Genomic DNA, 24,704 nt, shown 5'->3' on the forward strand with positions numbered 1-24,704 from the left:
TTTGCTCTTAGGAAAGGCTAGGAATTTGTTCATACTAATGTGTAAATGATTGATAAGGCCTTTTGTGTTACCCTCTTCCAGAAATATTTGCATATTAACAAAGGAAAGGTTTTAGGCCAAAGAAGTAACTTGAGAATGGTATAATTTATTTTTATTTTTTTAAATTTTTTTACATCTTTATTGGAGTATAATTGCTTTACAATGGTGTGTTAGTTTCTGCTTTATAACAAAGTGAATCAGTTATACATATACATATGTTCCCATATCTCTTCCCTCTTGCATCTCCCTCCCTCCCACCCTTCCTATCCCACCCTTCCAGGTGGTCACAAAGCACCGAGCTGATCTCCCTGTGCTATGCGGCTGCTTCCCACTAGCTATCTACCTTACGTTTGGTAGTGTATATATGTCCATGCCCCTCTCTCGCTTTGTCACAGCTTACCCTTCCCCCTCCCCATATCCTCAAGTCCATTCTCTAGTAGGTCTGTGTCTTTATTCCTGTCTTACCCCTAGGTTCTTCATGACATTTTTTTTTTTCTTAAATTGCAAATGGTATAATTTTAGGCCCACTGAGCAGGGAAGTTTATCTTGGGGAGCAGTCAGGGCCCTGGAAATCAAACAATGTCAATGACTGCAAACTTCAATGCAACAGAAGACCAGCCAAGGTTGTACATGCCAAGAAGTAATCTTAGGCTGTGAGCTAGACCAAGATTGGCTGGATTTTTTTTTTTTTTTTTTGGTTTCTCTTCATTTTCTACAAAGGGTCCTATGTGGGCTGCCGGAGTCTCACTGGACCTGTTGTCTCCTCCTGATACTGCTCTATGCTCAAGACTTTGTTCTTCCCCCATCAAAACTGACCCTTCTTATATTCCACCCTCAGGCCCACAAAAAAATACAAATGGCTGATGTTAACATATAATTTTCAAAATGGTTAAAAAAAAAAGACTTTTGAGTAAATATAAAATCAATACTTATCAAAGATCTATCTAATTCATTATTATTATCAATCAGTGAGGGAACCAGTAAGATGTTAGGACAGGTTCAAGGACCATTTGAGAAGCTGGAATATTTATAGGCAATTTGACAGAAGAGTGTTAGGATAAGTTTGCTGAGTTCAGTTTTAAAAATGGCTAATGTCCAACAGGCCATAAATCTTTGGGGTTATCTGTACTACTAGGCAAAAATTATTTTCACCTCTCCTGGACAAAATCTACAAGTTAACAAGTAACTTCGATAAGTCTGGGACTTCTAATGAAAGGTAAACAATGAGATGAACTAAGTGCATTCCTCTCGTCTAGACAACACTTGGGTAGTCTTTACCCCCATATGGTATTGAAAGGATGTGCTGTCTACCTTTTTGCCTTATTTCCAAGTTCCAGATAATTTCCTGTGATCATAAATAATCTCCAAAGTTTTTTATTTTTGACATAAAACAGTCTGATCTCAGTTGATTTGGCTCGATCATTTCCTTAGATGCAGTGAGGGAGCAAATAAAGCATGTGGACCTCCTGGACTGGGCTCTGCAAATCTAGAGTTTTGAAGTATTGAGCCATTTTAGCTTCTGTCCAGAAGTTTTCATATGGAACCTTAAGTTGGACTTTTAAAACCTCTGTTAAAAAAAAAAAAAAAAACCTCTGTTATTCGCTCTTCTACCTAGAGTGACCATCTGTCCCAGTTTGCCTGGGCTGGAGGGGTACCTGGGATGTGGGACTTTCAGTGTTGAAACTGGGAAAGTCTTGGGCAAACTGGAACAAGTTGGCCTCCCTACTAATATAGAAACCAAGCATAAGACTTTCTCTAGCATCTTTCACCTGCAGCACCTATAAATGTGAGGGACTTCCTCCCTTCTTGAGGTTCCCAATTTTTCTAAGGTCCCTCTCCTGCCCAGAAGTAACCTTCCTTATCACCTGTTCCCAGGCCAGCTTCCTGAGAGAGCTTTGCAGGCATTGCTTCGACAAGTGCACCTTACAGTGGACTTGTCACAATTGATTAAATGAGAATCATCTTTTAATACAACATCCAGTTACACAACTGATCTATTCAACTATATCCCAGTAAAAAGGAGGACAGATTCTTATTGAAACTGTGTAAATAACTATATTGCCAGAGAAAGGAAAGAGATTCAGGAAAAGTATTGAAGTATTGGTTTCTGAATCAGGAGGGGGTCAGTGAGATTCAGATACCATTTAAAATGTTAAATTTCAGTTTATGAAAGCATAATTTCCTAAACTGAAGGTTAGAGACAGCTCAAGAAGACAGAGAGAAGATTTCCTCATACATCCATAAAAATAAAACAATAAAAAAATAATATCAACTATATTCCCAGCAAATAACCACAACTCGATTTCCTTTAACGATTCATTCAGTTCCATGTAATTAATTCTTCATCTACTGGATCTTGAGTGAGCTGGCTGCTTCTGGACTGAAAAGAGTCCTAGAAATTGTGATCCACTGGCTCGGTCTGAAGGTCGGCTAATGCCAGCTTGGAATCCTGTACCCAAGTAAAGCATCAATAGTTCGTAGAACCTGGTACAGTCCTTTTCCACAAGACTTTGAGTGTGTGCTTTGTGGAAGACACAAACTACCCTGCAGCTTGTAACCAAGCCTTCAGGCAAGGGTAGGAAAGCAGAAATGTGTTTAGTAATGAGACTGAAAGCCTGTAGTTATTACAGTAACTAATAATATCAGAATGGAAGAGAGTAAAATGCTTTATTGGGATATGGTATATAACTATTTCATAAGAGTTTGATTAGTGTTTCCCCTGAAGATAAGAACATATTTTGCATAGTAAAGACATTGAGAAATCTCTAGGGCCTTCCCCTAAAGCATGCAGTTTCTGAAATATTTATATTAAGAGTGTTTTACCTATGTAAACTTAGCCTAGGAAAGGCTGAATATCTTTTCTGATCTGACAGTTCTTCCCACGATGCTCTTATAATAGTGTTGAGGTACTTAATAAATAAAGAGAAAGGTATCCTGACATTTTAATTTTATTTTTTTCTAAACTTAGGATCTGATGTTGGGAAGGCAAAACCAAAAGAGCCATCACAGAAGATAGGGCACTAGACTAAGATAGAATCATGGGATCCTGGGCTTCCCTGGTGGCGCAGTGGTTGACAGTCCGCCTGCCGATGCAGGGGACACGGGTTCATGCCCCGGTCCGGGAAGATCCCACATGCCGCGGAGCGGCTGGGCCCGTGAGCCATGGCTGCTGAGCCTGCGCGTCAGGAGAGGCCACAACAGTGAGAGGCCCGCAGAATCATGGGATCCTGGGAAATAGTACTTGGTTTCCTATTTAATCAAAGTGACAATAAAATAAAACATTTTGAAATAAACATAGAAGGCAACACTATTGCAAGGATATTTAGCTCTTTTATAGGCGAGGTGGCTCTGCTTTTTGTTTTAAAGAAAATTAGAACACGATAAAGCCAAAATAAAGCAGAGAAAATTATTCTGCTGAGACATGGAATCAGTTTTCCGGGCAACTTACACAGAAGATTAATAGTCACCCCTTTTTATCCCTTGCCTAGAGCTCTAAGACCAATTTATCATTTTAATAGAGATGGAGCCAAATTCTAGTTTTGCATTAATATAACATGTGGCAGTAAAACTTTCACAAGATTGATTGATTTTTTTTAAACAAATTTATTTATTTGGCCGTGTTGGGTCTTCGCTGCTGCGCACAGGCTTTCTCTAGTTGTGGCGAGCAGAGTCTACTCTTCGTTGCGGTGCGCGGACTTCTCATTGCGGTGGCTTCTCTTATGGAGCACGGGCTCTAGGCACCCGGGCTTCTGTAGTTGTGGCACACGGGCTCAGTTGTTGTGGCTCGTGGGCTCTAGAGCACAGGCTCAGTAGTTGTGGCGCATGGGCTTAGTTGCTCCGTGGCATGTGGGATCTTCCAGACCAGGGCTCGAACCCATGTCTCCTGCATTGGCAGGTGGATTCTTAACCACTGCACCACCAGGGAAGTCCTAAACCAATTTAATTTAATTTGTCAAAGATTCACCTTAATTATCTGAACCTGGCTCCTTAAAAGTTTTCTGAGTTAGCAATTTCTTGTAAGGGATTTTTTTTTAAGTCCAGCACATTTAAAGCATTAGAAGTTCAGTTTCTTTTTTTCTGTGACTTTGGGGGCCATTAGATTTATATAAACACTTATTTGTCTCTACAAACCAATCCACACAGAACCCCTGTGAGAGATGTAGAACTCTAAGTCATTAATACCCAGATACAGAAAAATATTCACACTCACAATGAGAGTTAAGGGCTGTTCTGAATTACAGACATGTAGACACACAGACAGGGCTTCTTTTCTCCAACCCTAGCCACAGGTCAAAAGTAAACACAGAAACAAAAACTCTCCAGTTCAGATTTCAAAGAGCTGTTCTCCTCCCCAGCGGGCTCAAAATTCTTAACCGATTTGAGGTCACACCTAGAAAAACAAACACACCACCACCAACAACAAAGGATTAGCAAACCAGATTTTCCGTTGTCTCTCAAACTAACAGACACTAGGTCTCCTTCATGTATCCCATGGAGATCTCCAAATGGTCAGTCCATAAAACGGAATTCCCCATCATGGCTACCACCAAAACCAGAAGCAGAAAATCAGTAAAAACAAAAATGTAAAAACTAGAGAAACAGAGTCAGCAAACTTAAAGTTCTGTCACACTTGAGATTCCCTTCAAGAGCCAATGAAAAAAGTTCCTGGGTTCCCAGAGTCCATCTGGGGCTCTTTTTCCAGCAATGCAGTTTACTGAGTTCTGACAGCTGAGTCCACGGGGGCATCTCCATGAACCTCCAAAACTGTCAAAGTAGAATTTCCAAAAAGGTAAAATCATGACCCTTGGACAAAAATAAAATGAGTCTATACCAGAGGTTTTATTTAACTCATTTATTAATGAGAAATGTTATGAATGGTTGAAAGAGCATTTTAAAAGCTGGACAATTTAACAAAGAAATGTTAGAATCGGATTGCTGAGATAGATTTTTTTAAAGTTGGTTAATGTACAACAGGCCATAAATCTTTGGGGTTATCTGTTCTGTCAGACAAAAGTTATTTACATCTCTCCTGGACAAAATCTACAAGTTAACGTGTGACTTCATTTAGTCTGGGACCCCTAATCAGTACCATGTGTTGAATTAAGTACATTCACAGAATCTAGAAGATGCTTGGGTGGCCTTGGTCCCCCTGTAGAATACTGAAAGGATGTGCTGTCCACTTTTTGTACTTATTTTCAAGTTTTAGATAATTTTCTGTTCGGTATTCATTGCATTTTATTTATAGAAGTGAAAACAGAGCCAAAAAATGTCCAAGAATAGGGGAAAAGTTAAGTACTTTTGGAACACCCATTCAAGAGTATGAAGGAGCAATTTCAATGAGAGTTACGGATATGAAGAAATTATGGATAAGAAAAAGGTTCAGCATTATATACATCATAATATGATTGCAGCTATGTAAAATATATGCATCTGGGAAAGGTGGGATGGAATTATTTTCATATGAGGAAAGGAGGACACCTTTATTTCTTGCTTCTTCCACCCTGTTGTCTGGAATAGAGATTTTTGAGTTCCGGAGGCTTCTTGCACCTTCATGTAGAGGGTGGAACTGAGGGACAGTTAAGCCTCGAGCTTGAAGTCTGAGGCCCTGCAGACATAGTGGAGCTGCCACAGTAGCCCTGGCCCGAATACTTCAGATTACTTATCTCAGCTTTTATTATTTAAGCCTCAGCTATTTGAGTTTTTCTGTTATCGTTTGTTAGTTTGTTTTTGCTGAATGCATCTGAGCCTAATCCTAACCCATATGTAATAAAAAAATAATCTAGGATTCATTCTGTATTTAACATGAACAAGCAATTCTGAGTTTTTTTTTTTTAATAAATTTATTTATTTATTTATTTTATTCTTGGCTGCATTGGGTCTTCTTGCTGTGTGTGGGCTTTCTCTAGTTGCAGTGAGTGGGGGCTACTCTTCATTGCGGTGCGTGGGCTTCTCATTGTGGTGGCTTCTCTTGTTGTGGAGCACGGGCTCTAGGCGCATGGGCTTCAGTAGTTGTGGTACATGGGCTCAGTAGTTGTGGCTCATGGGCTCTAGAGTGCAGGCTCAGTAGTTGTGGCTCACGGGCTTAGTTGTTCCGCGGCATGTGGGATCCTCCTGGAGCAGGGCTCAAACCCGTGTCCCCTGCATAGGCAGGCAGACTCCTAACCACTGTACCACCAGGGAAGTCCTCCAAGTTCTAATTAAAATTTTAAACTAGATATTAATATTTTAATGCAGAACATAGTCTGTTATACTGCATCACTGAATAGTTTTAGATAATTTTTTTTTTTTGTGGTACGTGGGCCTCTCACTGTTGTGGCCTCTCCCGTTGCGGAGCACAGGCTCCGGACGCACAGGCTCAGCGACCATGGCTCACGGGCCCAGCTGCTCCGCGGCATGTGGGATCTTCCCAGACAAGGGCACGAACCCGTGTCCCCTGCATCGGCAGGCGGACTCTCAACCACTGCGCCACCAGGAAAGCCCAGTTTTAGATAATTTTTGAAGACTGATAAACACATTCTGGGGAAATTTGGCTACTGTCCTTTATTAGAGTCCTAAAGGGATGAGACTCAGAACAGGTAGGTTTTGATGTTGGATGGAGGAAGGGAAAAGGTGTGGATGAAGTTCAAGGCACTGCTGAGAGGGCAGCCTTGGATAGGGTCCAAGAGCCTCAAGGGTCTGCCTTGAGGTCAGGTTGGCGGTGGGACTCCAAAACTGGGGAGAGGGGAGGTGGAGATGGCTACAGACAAACACCCTCTTCTTTTCTGAGGGTGGTCCAGAGCCCTCCCCAGTGGGAACAGTGCCCAACTTACCTCTTCCTTGCAGGTGGCCAAGTTCAGCTTCCTGGGCAGCAAGGAGGAGCCAGGGATGATCTTCGACTGGGTGGATGTGGAGCGGAAGGGACGCCTCTCCCTTGAAGAATTCAGCTCTGGGCTCAGTATGTCTGTCCTGGGAGGACCTCTGGGGAGTGTGCCCAGCATGAGGCGAGGCTGGGCAGACAGGAAAGACCCCAGGACTCCCTACCAATCACAGGACCTTCATAACATGCCCAAGGGCAGTTCTGGGCATGGATGATGATACAGATTTCTGTGGAGATGAGAACACTTAGCCTGAGTGGGAAGGCAGTTGGTTGGACGCAGAGCTGAGCCTGAAGACTCTAGCCCAGGAGACTTGACTTCCTTTCCACCAGAGAGAGCAGTTTATTAGCTGGCAGCTCCCCTGAGCATCCCCCTCCTCCAGAGAGGCCTCCAGGCTTGCTTTCTGATACCTCCCTTGTCATCTCCCCAGTAAATTTTTCCCTTGAACAAGAGGTTAAGCACCACCTGTTCTTGAGACCACAGGCCTTGTTTCTGCCTGAAGAAGGTCATATTCTAGCTTTGGTTAAAGGAAATCAAGGCCCCAGGGAGCAGCAGAGGGTGATGTTTAGTGGGTGGGGGCTTCCCTGGCCCTTCCTTAGCCCTCACTGGCCAAGGTTACTCCAACACCGGCTTCTCAAGACATGCCCAGAAAGACCTAATGACACCAAAGCCGGAGATGGACAATATTCCTGCTGAGCTTGATGGGGGAAGACCTTCTGGCCCAGGGAATGGAAGGAGTGGTGTCCTTGCAGAGACCCTGAAAAGCACTGTTCAGCTTTTAAAGTCTGCAAAGCCATCTGGAGTTCTCAGGTCTGCTGAGTGTCCAAGAGTTTGGGGGACAACAGGAAGGGAGGCCAGGAATCTGCATTTATAGGTTGGGGCCGCCCCAGGAGGTGGTTGCTCCAGTTCTGGTGATTGAGAAACCAGGAGTAGGGAAGGGAAATGAGGGTCTGGAATCGGGAGTGGGGCAGAGGGAACGTTTTGTCCATGTAGCCCCAAGAGGCCATCTTCACATCTGTGTCCATTGTGCCCACTATACTGGGGACTTCCCAAGGTCTATGGAACAAAATTCAACCCCCTTCCCAGGGCCTACAGGCCAGCACCATCCAGACCCTTCCAATCTCTTGGGCTCACTCAATACCACTCGCCTCCTCCAGCATGCCAATCTGGCTCTTACCTCAGGGCATTTGCATGTGCTGCTCTCTCAGCCTGGAATATGCTTCCCTAGAAATCCACATTGCTTGTTCCTTCTTGTTAGTCACATCTCAGTTCCAGTGTCACTTCCTCAGGACACTCCTGACCACCCCCTCTAAAGTAGACTCTATCTAGTCTCTCAGTGGAAATTACCCTGTTCATTCCTTTAGCTCACTTGGCAAATCTACTTAAAAAAAAAAAAAAGTGTCCTTTTCAGCATTCATAGACTGTCAGCTCCACCAGGGCAGGGATTTTGGCCAATTTTGTCCCTAGCACATAGTAGATGCTCAATAAATATCCCTTGACTGAGTGAAAAGACTGTGTTGGCCACCGTGGAGCTGCTGTGTGACTTCCAGCAAGTCTTTTGGTCTCTCTGGACCTCAGATGTTCATCTGTAAAAGGGACACAGTGTCTACCTTGAGTAGACTCCAAAGGTTGATGTGAGGAATGTATGACACTGGCCCTGTAAAATGTGACTGACACAGATATAATGATTTCCCCAATGACTGGAGCAAGGCAAGGTGGGAGGTCAAGGGACTGAGCCGAGCCCCACTCTGCTCCCTTCTGCACCCCTCTGTCTCACAGAGAGCATCTTTGGCTCTAGCCCGAGCACCCACAAGCTCCACAGAAGGAGGCCACAGTCCTTCAAGCGAGGATCTGTAGCCACCAGCTTCCCAGTGCAGGAGGAGGCCGACGCTGAGGAGAAGGAGGCGTTCTTTGCCTTCATGGAGCAACTGGAAGCCAGCCACTCACTTCCCGAGTAAGGCCAGCATGGTTGTGGGTGCAGGGAGAGCTACTGCTGGTCAGTGGGGGTGAGGACTCTCCTGGACACAAGGTCGAGCGGGAGCCACCAGGTAGAGCTGGGCAGAAATCCTGGTTTAGCCACGTGTTAGCTGTGCGACTGCGGGCAAGTAGCCTAACCTCCGACCTCTGTTTCCCCGGCCACAGAGTGAGCATAAGAGCTGCTGTGGGATTAAAGCCACGTGTGGAGAAAGCCTACCCACTAGGAGTCCATCCCACTCAACCTCTCCCTCCCTGTCCTGACCTACATGGTCACTCCTCAGAAGGATTAGCGAGTTGAAGGGTCAGCTCCCTAAGGGGACTCAATTCTTAAAAATACAAAGCTCCCCGAGGGTGCCAAAAAGAGGGTCCTCCAGGGGTATGATGGGGGATGCTTTTCAGGCATGGTGATGCTTTGAGTTGGGCAGGACTGGAGACAGGAGAGCTTGGCGACTGCCTCAGGCTCTGGGCTTTTGGCGTTCACTCATGCTTAGAGAAGGGGCTCCTGCCTAGAAATGCCCCTCTCACACCCCCCAGGTCCCACTGGGTCTGTTAGAACCAGCAAGGGAATCACCCTCGCCTGTCTGCCCAGGTTCTCCCAGGTTCTCCCGCCCCGCAGGGCTCTGCGAGGACAAGCTCTCGGAGGGTGGGGCAGCTGTTGTGGGGCAGGCAGGGTGGGATTGGGGTGCAGCCTGGCGGGACAGGTGTGGTGGGGAGTGATTTACCCACTTGGCAGCTTTGCCCTGGGCTCAGCCTTCAGGCCTCTGTCTTCATGACTTAGTTAAATCCATGTGAAAGCAGCATTTACTGAGTGCCAACTGGGTGCCAGACCCCAAGCCGGTGCTTTCACTGGGTGTGTCTCATTCTCCAGTGGCCGTTTTACAAATAAGTTCAGAGAGGGCATGGGACTTGCTAAAGGTCACACAGCTAGAGTGGGAGAAGAGAGAAGACAGATGGAAGCCCTGGGCCATCGGACTCCCAAGTTCCCCAACCCCACAATTAATCACCAAACCATAGAGAGACAAAGTGTTGTGGGGATTCACGAAGGGAAAGGGCACCACTGGGAAAGGTTCCTGGGGGAGGTGGCATTTGAGCTTCACCTTGTAGGGTGTAAATAGATTTCCGTGGCCCAGGTGCCCAAGTCTCTTGGAGTGTTGCCATTAAAACCGAGGAGTGGGGCTCCCCCTGCCTCCTGGTCCCGCCCCGTGTCTAATCTCTGGCTATCCTCCCCTCCCAGGCAGGCGGAAATCTGGCAGCTATGGAAGAAGCTGCAGCAGGAGGAGCCCCAGCTGGCAGGCAACCTGGAGGGCTTTCTGGCCAAGATGAACAGTCGCCTGCAGGAAGCACGGACTGACAAGGAGGTTCTGGAACTGACCCTGAGGAAGTGAGTTGGGGCCGGGGTGCCTTGCCTGGTGTTGGCACACAGTGGGTGCTCTTTACATCTTAGTTGAATCTTAATCGAATTCTCTCAGTTCCAAAGAATGGAGGCCAGGCGTCCACTGCAGGGCTTGGGAGCCAGACGGGCAGAGCTGAACTGGAAGAAGGGGTGACCAAGGGGACCTATTGGGGAGGACAGGCTTAGGCCTTCAGCCAAAGAGGGAATGGTCAGTGTGTCTTGGTGCAGGGCCACTGTGACACCTAACCCCAGGTCACCACTCACATAGATTACAATGCATGTGGTGATCCTGGGGTTGGTATGGGCACAGCCTTGCCAGGGGCTCTGAGTTATGGGGTTAGGAGGACAGCAACAGCGGGAAGTGGGGACAGAGTGATGGGGCTTTGGGGACTATGAGACAGGGCCACAGGAACCAACATCTTGATGATGGTTATGGGAGTCAGCATGACGGGATCAGATGATCAATATCAAGGGCACATATGTCAGGAGCTGTTACTGGGATGACTGTTCTCAGGGCGACGGGGGTCAGTGACCGCTGGCAGAGTGAGGTGGACAGTAGCATAGACTGCAAACCCAGGCCCAGACCACCTCTGCCAGCAGCAGGGTCCCAGGGTGCTGATGGGCTACCTGGTCCCACCCCCCACCCCTTCCAGGCGGGACTCTGACCACCATCGCGAGGTCCAGCAGCTCTATGAGGAGATGGAGCAGCAAATCCGGCAGGAGAAGCAGCAGCTGCAGGCTGAGGTAGGCTCTCCGCGACAGCCAACCTCTCCCCCGGCCCTGAACTCCCCTGCTGGCCAAGCAGCGGGCCGGCCACTGGCCAGTGTGGGGCAGCAGGAGGCTGCTGGGAGGAGATCTTCTCACACCCCTGAGCTCGTATTCCTCAGAGAGGTGGGGTGGGGAGTGTTGAGCCTGGGCCCCCTGCTCACCTCTGCCAGGTCTCGCGTGTCTCCCGGAGCCACTCCTTCTGCTCTCTGGGTTTCTGTCTCCTATTGCCTGAGCCAGGGCAGCTGTCCTAGACCCCTCCTTGTTGAGACATCCTGGACCCTGCACCCTAGGCCTGGGTGGAGGTGAAGTGTGGGGAGAGCCAGCCCAGCCCAGCTGGGTCTTAGATTCGGCAATACAGGGGCTGAGACCTTTCTGCTCCCCAGAGCGACGCCCGGGGCCTGGCCCTCAGCTCCCAGATGCAGGAGGTCCTGGAGGCCAAGGAACGCACGGTGCAGCGCCTGACTGAGGGCCAGAAGGAGGTGAGTGACGGGTTTCCCCGGGAGCCCAATTTCTGATGATTCACAGACCCTGACACCCATCTCCTGAGGGTTCCCTGGGCTCATTGGGCTCCTGCATCAGAGCTGGCCCCTAGGAAAGCGATGTCTCTGGCCTTTTTCTGAGATGAGGCTGGGTACTGCAGTGGAAGTACTGGGACATGAGTCAGAAGGTCCAAGTTCAAATTCCTGCTGTTCCAATTAAAAACCATGCAAATCCGAGGAAATAATTTTGCTTGCCCTGGCCTTAGTTTCTCCATCTGTAAAATGGGAATAGCCACATCTACTGCATCTCCCCAGCTAGTTGTGTCAAATGAGGTAATAAATAGGAAAGCATTTTGAAACAGGAAAGCACTGGGCAAATACAAAGTCTCAGCATTGGAGAAGCTTGGTGATAGGGTGGTGTTCAACTTTCATCTCCATTGTCAGCTGAGTGACCTTGGGCAGGTTTTTAACCTCTCTGACCCCTGGTTTCCTTATCAGAGAAATGGAGATCAGAACTTTTGCCTTAGAAGGCTGCTGTGATGATGAGAGATACTATATTTGAGGGCCTAAGATGGTGCCTGGCTGGTAGTAGGTGCTTTACATATCACAGTTGTTACTGTCGCTGAACCTGACCTAGCTTCCTGGTCAGAATACCTGCTACCCCAATGCCTCCGGTCTCATAACCTATAGTCACTTCCAGTTGGCACTGTGCTAAGCCTTTGGGTCTGAGACCCTGCCCCATTGTCTCCTCCCTCCTCAACTTTCAGACCACTGACCTTAGTAAAATCACCATCTGTTGTAACCAGGACAACCTGCATTCTTTCAGCACTGGACCAGGTTCCCAGTCTTCCCCACTGTTGCCTTGGCTGGTCCTGCTACCTGGTCTCACCCTCCTGACATGGGTTGATTTCCCAGGTGCCTCTGCAATAGCTGCTCCTTGGAAACTGAGGCGGGCCCCTTCTGCCAAGGGAAGAGGTTAGACTTTCCACATGGGACCATTTTGTCCTGTCCCCTGTGGATGTGAAGCCTCTCCCCCCAAGGCTATTCATTCCTTCACCCAACAACTATTTATGGTGCAACCACTATGTGCCAGGCACTGTTCTAGGTTCTGAGGAACATAATAGACACAAATAACTCCTGTCCGTAGAGTTATCGTCTAGTCAGAGAGAGAGATGATAAACTAAATAAGCAAGTAAAATCTATAACATATTAGATAGTGAAAGTGCTAAGGAGAACAAAGTAAAGCAGGGCAGGGGGACAGAAGGGTTTTGATAGGGGAGTCAAGGAAGGCCTCACTAAGATGATGACTTGGAGGAAAGACCTGAAGGAGGTGAGGAGTGGACCATGTGGTATCTGGAGGAAGAGCAGTCCAGGCAGAGGGAATAGCAAGTGCAAAGGCCCTGAGGTGGGTATGATGTGCTGTGAATGTTCAAGGACCAGCAAAGAGACCTGTGGGCTGGAACAGACTGAGGGAGCAGGTGGGGGAGGAGGTGGTAGTGGGAGAGAAGGTCAGAGATGTAACAGAGGTGGGGTTGGGGGGGGAGACTGTGCAAGGCCTTGGAGGCTATCGTGAGGCCTTTACCTTCCATACGGCATGGTCAGGAAGCTCTCCATCTCCCAGTCTTGTGACCTGCTGTTGGATCAGGAGCTCCCTGCAGACCAGATGCACTCAGAGATGAGCGGCCACTGCAGAACGCTGAGCAGAGGAGGGTGTGATCCCATGCATGCTTCAGGCCCTTGCGGTGCTGGCAGTGTGTGTTTCCTACACAGTTCCCTCTCTCTTCCCCATCCCCCAAATTCCAATGTCTCTCCCGGGTGGGAGGTAATGGAGCTAATTAGGCCAGTGAGGGGGTAACAGCCGCCCCCCGCCCCAATCCTATGTTTTAAGCTGGGTCTCCAGGAGCCTGGAGTCTGTGCCCCACAGTGGCCTTGGGAGGCTGTTTGTTCCCCTGAAGGGCACCTGGGCTTCCCTCCTCCTCACCCTCCACCTCCTGCAGCTGGAGGCCCAGCTCTACCGCCTCAGCAGCACACACCAGGAGGCCAGCTCGGAGAACCAGCAGCTTCGGGAGGCCCAGCGTGACCTGGCTGGGAGGCTGGAAGAGGTGCGGGGGCAGCTGCAGGTGACCAGGGAGCACCTGAACGCCACCAAGGGCCGTGTGTCCTGGCAGATGGAGGAGGAACCGAGGCAAGTAGCTGCCACCCCTGGGCTGGGCTGGAGACCAGGGGCTTCCTGGAAGAGGGGAGGGTGGCTCTGAGTTCTCCGAGGCTCTGCTCAGTGCCCAGAGCACACAGACTCCCTCCTTAAACCTCACAACAGCCCTGCCAGGCTGGGATTATCATGCCCATTTCTCAGACGAGGAGACAGACGGGGGAAAGTCATGTGCCCAGACACGCATGACATATGAATCACACAACTGGGATTCACACACACACACACACACACACACACACACATACACACACACAGAGAGATGCACACACACACAGGCTAGTGCAGTGCTGGATCCTTGGCGGGTACAGCACCCACTCTACTCGTTACAGGTCAGAGGAGTGGGATGGGCCAGAAGAGTAGGGAAGGCTTCCTGGAGGAGGTGAGGCTCCATATAGGCCTGGAAGGATGAGCAGGATTGGAGGTGGGGAAGGGTAGGGAGTGTGTGCCAGGACAGAAGCACTGCCAAAGGGAAGACTGGGAGGAAGGACTAGCGGTGAGGTGCGCACCCAGTGGTGACGGATGCCGACAGTGTAGGTGTGACCTCTACCCGCCCCTCCCCTGACCTTAGCTTCCCGCACCCTTTCTAGTGTCCCCAGAGCAGGTGAGGAGAAGGCCTCAGTCTCCTCTGAGGAGGCTCCCCTGCCTGGACTGACTGGGGACAGCGATGACTGGGACCAGCTCCTCAGCAGCTTCAGCAGCACCCGCCTCAGTGCCCTGCAGCTCTCCAGGAGCCCACCCCCAGCTCCGAGAGCCTCCTCAGGCCCCCGGACACCCCAAGCGGTCAGGCAGATCTCCATCCCGGAGCCGCGTGCTTCTCTCTTTGGTCAGGAGCCACCTTCAGATCCAGATGGGTCTCCAGGAAGCCCCCCTGGGGTACCTTCCGGGACTGAGGAAGAGAAAGGAGTGAACCCAGAGGGGCAGGACATCAGCCCAGAGCAGACTGGAGAGCCCCCCAGCCTGGAACCTAAGGAGGAGTCAGGGCCTAGCCCTGGGGTCCACTTCCGCTGGGGGCTTCCAGGGGCTCCAGCTGGGGAGTCAGGGGGCCTGGTGGCAGCTGTGCTCAAAGTGCTCATTCCTTTGGAGGATGGGGCCCCTCCTCATGTGACCTCTCCCCCTCCCCAGGCCCCAGCTGGGCCCAGTGAACAGTTCCAGGCCTCGTACCCAGATGATGAGGGCTCCGGGCCTGGGCCTGTCCCAGCCAAGCCACCCAGGCAGAGAGAGGCCCTCCATCAGGACCCACATGCCGCTGGATCTGAGCCAGGGCTGGGGTCCTCAGGAGCCAGAGCCCTCACAGCAGGGCTGGATGAGCCCTCCCAGGGCCTGGAGCCTGTGGGTCAGGTTCTCACTGAGAGATTGGAGCAGGGCAAGCTGAGCCCAGATGCACAGGGGGGCCGTCCTGGGGGACTACAGGAAGCTCACAGCCAGGTCCTTGGGCCTGAAGGGCTGCCTGCCCTACCCCACCAGAGTCCGGAAGAGGAGCCCAGGGCTGACGAAAGGAAAGCAGGGGACCAGGGAGGGCAGGATTTCAGGTCAGAGCTGTCCGTTGAGGCTCATGGCCTGAAAACTGGGCACCCGGAACTCCCCCAGCACGATTCCCCACCTGCTCCTCTCCCACCTGACAGAGCACAGGCTCAGGCTGAGGCACAAGCCCCAGCTCCTGAAAAACCATCACCTTCAAGGGGCTCTCCCCGCACAGGGGCTCAGCCTGGGGATGCAGCAGGGCCCCAGGAGCCCACACAAACCCTCCCCACCAGGACTGAGCTGGAAGCCCAGCCCAGGCCCCAACCTACAACCGCTCACGCAGTAGAAGAACCAGGGCCCCTTCAATCCAGGGAGCCAAGGGCAGAGAACAGTCCTGAAGATCCAGGAATGGACTCCGGAGGCATTGGGCTGACCCCATCCCCAGGGGACTGCACGGCCAGTGAGCCTTTGGCCAATCCTGATTACGCCTTCCACGTCATCTTCCTGGGAGACTCGAATGTGGGCAAAACATCCTTCCTGCACCTGCTGCACCAGAACACCTTCGCCACTGGGCTGACAGCTACTGTGGGTAAGGGCCACCTGGGGAGGGCGGCAGAGGAGGGAGGGGAGACCTGGGGGACCAGGCTGAAGAGCTGGAGCAGGCCCAGAGCAAGCCATCCCTGAGGAAGCTGTAGGTTCTGCCCTCACCACAGGCCTTGCATTAGACATTATTTTATATGGGCATAATCTGGCTATTTTACTAATCATCTCTAATTACAGGTAATTGGCTTTTTCTGCATTGATCTGACTAGCTAATAATGTGCCACACCAACAAAGCACCCTGCAATTTAGCTGCCAGCACTGGCTGATGGTGAAAACAAGCAGGTCTCCAGCCACGTGGCCCCTGGGCAGGCCACCGCAGGGTCCCTGCTGCTTGAATTTGCTCAGGACCAACCCTAGGCCAGTCAGCCAGACTGTGGCAGGAAGTGGCCTTTGGCAAGTTGAATATTTTACGCAGAATGTATTTGTAGAGTGGGGTAAGTTAGGAACACAGGTCCCTGAGCTCAAAACCCGCTCTGCCACTTACTAGTGGTATGAACTTGAGCAAATTATTTAACCCCTCTGAGCATAATGGGGGCAACAGTAGTGCTGACCTCATAGAGGGGCTGTGAGAATTAGTTCAGTTAATACATACCAAGTTCTCGGAATCATATCTGGCATGTATTAAGTGCTTGATATTAGTTATTTTTATGGTTATTATTATAAGTAAATGTTTGATAATGTCTAATTCAGTGGCTTTTGCAAATGAAATGTCCCATAGCACAAAGCCTCCTCTCTCTAAAAATACTGGGATATGTGGCCACTTGAACATTGCCTAGAGCCACAGAAAAGAGCTGTGGGAACAGCCAGCTTAGGAGCAAAGTTGGAATGGTCCACGTCTTTGTGTCCCACCAGGGTGCGTGCTGGTGGGGACAAACCCTTGCTGGTGGGGACTAAACCCTTGCTGGTGCAAGGGTTTAGTTAGGGTTAGGGTTGCTCAATAGATCACACAGTGGGTATTTAAGCAGAGGCTGGATATCATCACGGGGGGTGGGATTGGATAACCTCAGAAGTTCCTGCAGACCCTGGGCTTCCTTAGACCTGGAGGAAAGGGGGCAGTAAGGAGAAATGGAGGGACTTCCCTGGCAGTTAAGGGACGCTGCGCTTTCATTGCAGGGGACACGGGTTCGATCCCTAGTCGGGAACTAAGATCCTGCATCCCGTATGCCACGTGGTGCGGCCAAAAAAAAGAGAAGTGGATGCTACAGACAGACTTTTGCTTCAGCATTTTGCTGAGGTCAGGGCTCCCATCTGCCACTTCTCCCAGTCTCCTGTGGAGAGCATGGGTGTGGGGGATGGTCTGTGGCTTCAGTCACCACCAGGGACAGCAGCAGTTGCTTCTGGGGGCTGCATGAGAGACCTAGACCTTGAGGAAGGTCTTACCAGCTCAGAGATAATATGAGGAGATGCCCCTTTCCGGAGCTGGTCTGGGCCCTGCAGTGGGCTCAGCATGGACAAAGCAGCCCCTCTCTATCAGCCCCACCCGGCCTGGTGTCCCTGGGAAGTGGAGGTTGGCTGGAAGGTGCTCCCCAAAGATTCCAAACCTCCCTGGGACTTCACTGTTACTACCATATTTCCAGGCACAGGAGGTGTCTAGAACCATGACACAGGGAAGGGTGGGTCTGTGAAATTTGAGGAGCTGGGGCTCAGGGAGATGAGAATTCATAGTGATAATAAAAATTACCACCTCCTAAGCACCCCCTAGAAATTAGGCTGAACCTTGGACATAAGTCATTTAATCCTCCCAACCACCCAGTGATGTGGGTCTTTTTAAATTGCCACCTTGCAGATGAGGAAGGAAGGCTCAGAGAGGTGAAGTGACTTGCCTGAGGTCACACAGCCAGTATAGCAGCAGAAGGTGGACAACTCACGGCCCAACTGGTCATCCTTGAAGCCAACATTCCTTCCACCCTCCCAGGCTGCTGTCTGGGTAAAGGGGGAAGATACATGCAATAATTAGGAATGAAACAAGAAGTATTATAAAAAATAAATTAACAAAACTGATTTTCCTGAGTAGCCTGAGGAATAAACACTGCCGTGCAGTTGAGAAGACAGATTTTTTTTGTAGAGGTAAAAACAATGCAAGGTGCCTCACGCTGGCCAACTCTCAGGGCGGGAGTGCAGTGGGAGCTGCGTGGTCAGGGAAGGCTTCATAGAGGATGTGGGCCCTCAAGTATGGATGGGATTTGGAGAGCAAAAGGGAAGCCCAGCAGCTGGAGGTTCCCATCCCACCCTGGCTGGTACTGGGGACAGGTATGTATTCAGGCAGGCCTCAGCTGCAAGTCTGGGATGGTAACTTGAAGTCAAGTAAGCTTGACTCTCCTCTGTGTGTCCTAGGAGTGGATTTTCGGGTCATAAACCTGCTGGTGGACAACAAGCGCTTTGTGCTGCAGCTCTGGGACACAGCTGGCCAGGAGAGGTAACGAGCACTGTCGACATTAGTGGCTGAGTCTGGGCTGCAGAGGAGTGGAGTGCAACCCCGACCCTGAGGAGTCCAATATGGGCTAAGAGGCAACCAAGTGCAAGTGCAGCTTCTACCCCTGATGATTCAGGAGGTCAGGGATGGAGAGATGAGTCCAGATCCCATGCAGGAGACAGGACAGCAGACCCAGAGTTCCCCTCAGCATGGCAGGGCACCTGTGATGGCCATCCCAACAGGGGACAGCCACCCAATCGCTTGTCCTTCTGAAAACGCTGGCTTTTCACTTTCTGGTTAAGCCGTAGTGATCAAAACTGAAAAGGCACATCTTCTGTGACCCAGAAGTTCTACTTCTAGAAATTCATTCTATTGATAAACTCATACATGACTATAATATCAAAGGGACCAAGACTGTTCATAGCAACACTGTATATATTATGAAACATTGGAAACAAACTAAACACCATCAGTAATGGACCAGTTAAATATATTAGAGTCTCTCCACACAATAGAATATTATGAACACAAAAAAGATGGAGGACCCTCTTTATGTACCAATAGGGAAATATCTTCAAGACATTTTATTATGTGGATAAAACAAAGTACAGAATACTGAATATTAATAGGTACAGTGTTTTACACTGTATTTGTTTAAACAGTATGTATATGGGTATATGTGTGTGTGTGTACATATACATTTATGTATCAATATATATATATAATACCTCTGGGAAACTATTTAAGAAATGGGTAAAATAAACTTCTTGCTATCAAAAAAAAAAAATGGGGAACTCTGGCTGCCTCTGGGGGTGGCTGCAGGATGAGGGTGGGGTTGGCTGAGAGAGACTTTTCACGGGGTGCCCTTTGGTACCTTCTGAAATTTGAGCCATGAGGACTGTTACCTATTAACAATAAGCACACTGTAAGAAGGAAAATACATGCACGTTCTCTTTGGGAAGCAATTAGAAGCAGATGGAGTGGCTGAGGCCTAGAGAGGTCAGGGCTTGGGGTCAGGCCGCCTGGCATGGCCTGATGCGGACTCTCTGGGTAGGTACCACAGCATGACGCGGCAGCTGCTCCGCAAGGCTGATGGAGTGGTGCTCATGTACGACGTCACCTCCCAGGAGAGCTTTGCCCATGTGCGCTACTGGCTGGACTGTCTCCAGGTGAGCTGATGGCTGCTGGGGTTGGCCCCAGTGTGTGGAGTCAAGAGGGAAGCTGTATCCTTTCCACTCCCTCTTTTCTCCCAGGATTACAAATGACACAGCAAACATATGGGTGACATAATCTACTGAGGGTATGTGGCTGGATGGGCTGGGAACATAGTAGTACAAAGAAACTACAACCACATAGTACGGCCTCCAAAACAAACTCTTTCCTTTATCCTATGACCATTTTTTCCTATATACAGAAGCTCTGTGATGTCTTCTTAACACCTGGGGATAATGCAAGTCTAGTGCCACTCTAGGTAATCATTCCTCTGTTCACACATCTCTAGTTCTTTCCCCCACGTACTTACTTGCTGTATGTATACATGCTGAAATTCTGCAGTATGTGCTAGCACAGAAGAGGGGTATGAAGAAAGACATGTTGTCTTCTCTCTAGAAGTTTCTAGTCTAGTTGAAGAGATGCAAGAGAAGCAGGATAAGGTGATACATAAGGGGAGCTGGGTTCTGGGTTCTGATAAGACCTGGGTTTGTATCCCAACTATCCCATCCCAACTCTGTGACCTTGGAGAAGTGACTTAAACTCTCTGAACTTCAATTTCCCAACTTTTCTCATAGAGCAGTTGTGAGGATTAACTGATATAACTGCTTTCAGCACAGCACCTGGTATACAGTAAACTCTCAGTAAACAGAAGCTATTATTATTATTATCCATGAAACAATTAGGAGATGAGCCAAGGCAGCCTGCATAGTCAAATGCTGGGCTGCTCAATACAGGCAGGAAAGAGGAGCATGGACAGGAGCAATCTAGGAAGGCTTCCTGGGGGAGGTGACTTTGAGGTTGGCCTTGGAAAGTGGGTGACATGTTTGCAGGCAGAGAGGTTCACTGCAGATGGAAGGGAAAGTGTCAGAGGTGGGAAGAGTGTGGAGTGGGTGTGATATGGAAAGGTGGGCATGTGTGGAGGGAAGTGGCACACAGTCAGCTTCCTGGAGAGTATGGCCAAATCTACCCAGGGCCTGGCACACAGCAGGCACTCAACATGTGTTGCTGAGGGAAGATGTTCTGTGCACAGGATGCAGTGTCTGACAGCGTGGTCATCCTTCTCTTGGGAAACAAGACAGACTGTGAGGAGGATCGGCAAGTGTCCACCGAGGCTGGGCAGCAACTGGCCCAGGTGAGTACCTGGGCATCAGCCCCTCCCCCAGCCTGGGTTGGGCAGACCCCTCCCTGGAGGGTAATGAATAGGTCACCCTGGCTGATACCACAGAGAAGGATCCATTCCTGCCCTTGCTCCATCAAAGACCGACAGCCTCCCACACACCCAAACACGAGAAGGTAACAGTGGGCATGACGTTGAACCTCACTGTTGAATTAGCAAATCCCCACAGTGTCCCTACCTACCTAAAAATATCTTCAGAGTCAAAATCTTTTTAAGCTTCACTTAAAATTCCCAATCAAATCTTAATTTTATCTGTGGTCTCCAATTAACATAACATTCCTTCTAATTTATTCTATCTTAAGACCCAAATTCTTCCCTGGGAAGATTGCATCAAAAGCCCTGTCACCAGACAGCGGAGAGTGGATACTATTTATTTATGAATAGAACTGAACTACATTCCAGAAAATCTGGAGAATAATAAAGGTGGAACAAAGACTCTCGCTCCCTGCCCTACCTCTGACACCACCCCTCTTGGTATTTCCATATCGTATTTCCTTCCTGTTTCTTCTCTCATTTCTCCTGATCATGAGGTCATCATTGTGACTCCTGGTTGGTGGGAACTTTTTCCTCTTAAAAGTAGTAGCTCAAAAAAAAAAAAAAAAAAAAAGTAGTAGCTCATCTCCTTGACACAGTAATTCCTCCTCTAGCAATTTATCCTAAGGAAAGAGTCAGAAATAATAATTCTTAAGAGAATGACGTACTGGATACCCGTGTATTATGTATAATTGAACATTTGTATAAGGATATTCTTTACAGTGTTATTTATAAGAGCAAACCTTTGGTGGTTATTTGTGGAGCTTCATGTGAGAGGCTAGCATTTGCCATTAAGAATCCTGTTCTAGGGGCTTTCCCTGGTGGCGCAGTGGTTGAGAGTCCGCCTGCCGATGCAGGGGACACGGGTTCGTGCCCCAGTCCGGGAGGATCCCACGTGCCGCGGAGCGGCTGGGCCCATGAGCCATGGCCGCTGGGCCTGCGCATCCGGAGCCTGTGCTCCGCAACGGGAGCGGCCACAGCAGTGAGAGGCCCGCGTACCGCAAAAAAAAAAAAAAAAAAAAAAAAGAATCCTGTTCTAAAAAATATTTAAGGGTGTGGAGGAAATGCTTACAATATAACGTGAAGTCAGAAAAGCAGCTGCATCTCTGGGTATAGGTTAGGTTGAATCAGTCAAATCTGATATTTGACTGTTTGGTGTCTATCAAAACAGCACTTTCATATGTTTAACCTAAAGTATAACGACGTTTAGCCCACCCCCTCACCCCCCAATAAAAGGGTTATATAAAACACAATGGAAATATATACTCAAACACTAACAGGAGTGTTTTATATTTTGTATTTCTACTTTTTTATGCTATATTTTCAAATATTTCCCCCAATTAAATATTTTTAAAATTAAAAATACATAGAACTAATGACTTAAAAATGTCCCCAAGGATACTTCTCCAAGTTGGGACACAGGCTTCCCACCGTCACTTTGAATGCTGTGGAGTTTTCTAGGTGGCATCGTTGATACCTTGTCCAGCCAGGGTGGAGAGACAGTGGGCAGAGGGGCAAGGCTGGGGGCCATGGGCCACAAGGAGACGGAGATGGGCTGCCTCACCGGTTGGGGTTGCCTGGGGGTGTACTGGGTGGGACTCTGTCTGATGATCAGGTCTTTGGTGGTGGGCACTGCCACCTAGACTCTCAGTGGTCTCCCCCATGGCACCTGTACCCCTATCTGTCTGGCTGCAGGAACTGGGGGTCTCCTTTGGAGAGTGCAGCGCTGCCCTGGGTCACAACATCCTGGAGCCTGTGGTGAACCTGGCCCGGTGAGTGCCGCCCTGCTGCTTCCCGCCCAGAATCTTCTGGACAGCCTTCAGCTGACTCATGTGGGAGGGGAAGCCCCATTCCGAGGAAGCACCTGTGAAAGCACAGGGCTCAGGAGTCTGGGGAAGGAGAGAGAACATTGCACGGAGTCTCCTCACTCCAATTCTACCAGTCCTGTTAGCTGCATCACCTCTGGGAAATCTCCCGTCCCCTCTCTGAGCCTTGGTGCAGTGGCCGAGGGGCCGGGTTTGATCCCTGGTTGGGGAACTAAAATCCCACAAGCCAAGCGGTGCAGCAAAAAAATAGTAATAATAATGCAGTGCATTTAGAGTAAAATCAAAATGCCTCTCAGTGGCCTGTATTGGCTCCAGTGCCATCTCCCTGCCTGCGCCCCCCCCCCCCCATAAGCTTCAGCCGCTCAAAGGGACCCTCCCTGACCACACCCCCTCCCACCGCTATGATTACCTTCTCTGTGTCCTTCAAAGCCCTTCTTGAAAAAAAAACAAAAAAGCCCCTCTTGACAAACTGTAGCTACACATGCATTTGTCTGTTTTCTTTTTGCTGCCTGCCTTCCCTACCAGGCTGTAGCTCCAGGAGGGCAGGGTCATGTCTGTTTTGTTCAGCCCCTCCTCCTGGGGCCTGGCACATACTAGGTGTTCAATAAATGAATGAAGTGAGTGAGGGGGGAGGGGTATTAGACCAGATGATCTCTGGGCCCCTTCTCTGACAAAGCAGCTAGAGTGAGCTTGCTAAACTTCAATCCTGATCACGCCAGATCCCTCCGATAGGAAACTGCTCAGTGGCTTCCCTTTGCTTTAGGATAAAAGCCCAAGTTCCTGAATGTGGCTTCCTGGCCAGCAGAGCCCTGAATCCCTGCTGCCTCCAAGGCTTCTTTCTGGCCATTTAGTCCTTAGGCTCTGTGATTTAGGACAGAGCCAGGCACACAGTAAATATATTGTGAATAAATGAATGAACGAAGGGGCTTTGCTTCCCCAACCCCCAAGCTCTCGCTCGACGCTGAGCTTTTGCCCTCTGCCTAGAACACACCCTTCCCTCTTTTCTGCTAGTGAACCCTTGTCCACTGCTCAGTCTCAGCTCCATCTCTGCCTCCTTGTTCCCTAAATCCCTCCAGGACCTGGTGTGAAGTCCCTCTGTGTGCCTCCCCATTCCTGGGTCCTGATCGCCCCTTCCCCTCTCTGTCTCTCTCACTACTCAAGGCAAGGACATGATGGCTTCATTGTCATAATCAGAGTCCCTTGCGCCTGGCACACAGTAGGCTACAGAGAATGCCAGAAAAGAGACAGGAGGCCGAAGTCTCCGTGGCCCCATTTTTCTGGTGCCATGTGGAACGCAGGACAGGGGCACAGCAGCTGGGAGAGAGGAAGCTCGGGGGGGCAGCCCCCCAGCTGCACCCCTGGGCCCCTCCCTGCTGCCCCTGGGAGGTGAGAGAGAGGACTGATGCCCAGGCATCTTCACGCAGGTCACTCAAGATGCAAGAAGACCGCCTGAAGGGCTCACTGGTGGAGGTGGCCCCCGAGAGGCCACCCAAGAGAGCTGGCTGCTGCTCCTGAGCACCTGGCCTGGCCAGGGTAGGCGGGCCACCTCCCTGGGTTTCCTGTTCCTCGGGTCCTGTCCCACCTGCCTGGACACAGCAATGACAGAGACAGCCAGCTTGGAAGTTCAGGAAAATCCTCCTCGGGTCAGGACTTGGATCCCAGGGGAGTGGCTGCACTAACGCTGCCCTTTGTACTCCAAAGGACTTTTCTGAGTAATAAGACTGGTAGTGGGGGGAGGGGGGAGGTTAAAACTCTTTAAAGAAAGAAGAGTCTAGAAAAGTGACTTAAGGAAAATACACCACAATATTGGCAAAACATCTCTGGGTGGTAAAATTACAAGGTAAATGTGTGAGGGTGTTTTCCTTCTTATATGTATTTGTATTTTCAGATCTTCTATAATGATTGGGTATTGCTTGTGTAGTCAGAAATAAGAGCAAATGTGGAAGCGTGGGAGAGAAACTTTTCAAAGAACTTGCTTTGGTGCTGATTACAAATTGATATGGCCTGTTAATCGCAAAGTACACTGTTTATTAAAGCAGCCCCACTGTTCCGTGCGTGGCAAAGCCGGTGAACCTTGTCACACTCACTGTATCTGTTTGCAAGCATGGGGTTCTTTCGAGCAGAATCCGATTCCTGGGGAAGAGCGATGTTCTGATGGCCCCTGATATGCTCCATCCCCCTTGTCTCCCTGAGCCCCAACCCCACTCTTCTTTCCCCAAGATGTGCCTCTAAGGGGCCACATTTGGGGATCCCACTC

General features: G+C 49.6%; 1 protein-coding gene across 1 annotated transcript in view; it reads left to right on the forward strand.

Moving 5' to 3' along the window:
- The window catches only part of RAB44 (RAB44, member RAS oncogene family), a 31,411-nt gene extending 7,326 nt beyond the window's left edge, over positions 1 to 24,085 (forward strand). The window contains exons 3-14 of the mRNA XM_027127075.1: positions 6,862 to 6,973; positions 8,673 to 8,847; positions 10,105 to 10,251; positions 10,917 to 11,007; positions 11,415 to 11,510; positions 13,508 to 13,695; positions 14,310 to 15,772; positions 18,121 to 18,202; positions 19,254 to 19,368; positions 20,442 to 20,543; positions 22,317 to 22,393; positions 23,872 to 24,085. Coding sequence (XP_026982876.1) covers positions 6,862 to 6,973; positions 8,673 to 8,847; positions 10,105 to 10,251; positions 10,917 to 11,007; positions 11,415 to 11,510; positions 13,508 to 13,695; positions 14,310 to 15,772; positions 18,121 to 18,202; positions 19,254 to 19,368; positions 20,442 to 20,543; positions 22,317 to 22,393; positions 23,872 to 23,962 — 2,739 coding nt within the window. The 3' untranslated portion in view covers positions 23,963 to 24,085. The remainder of the gene's footprint in view (positions 1 to 6,861; positions 6,974 to 8,672; positions 8,848 to 10,104; positions 10,252 to 10,916; positions 11,008 to 11,414; positions 11,511 to 13,507; positions 13,696 to 14,309; positions 15,773 to 18,120; positions 18,203 to 19,253; positions 19,369 to 20,441; positions 20,544 to 22,316; positions 22,394 to 23,871) is intronic.
- The last annotated feature ends 619 nt before the right edge of the window (positions 24,086 to 24,704 follow it).

This window comes from Aethalodelphis obliquidens, unplaced genomic scaffold (assembly GCF_003676395.1).
Source record: "Aethalodelphis obliquidens isolate GAN/ISIS:26980383/991018 unplaced genomic scaffold, ASM367639v1 scaffold31, whole genome shotgun sequence".
Lineage (NCBI taxonomy): Eukaryota > Metazoa > Chordata > Mammalia > Artiodactyla > Delphinidae > Aethalodelphis > Aethalodelphis obliquidens.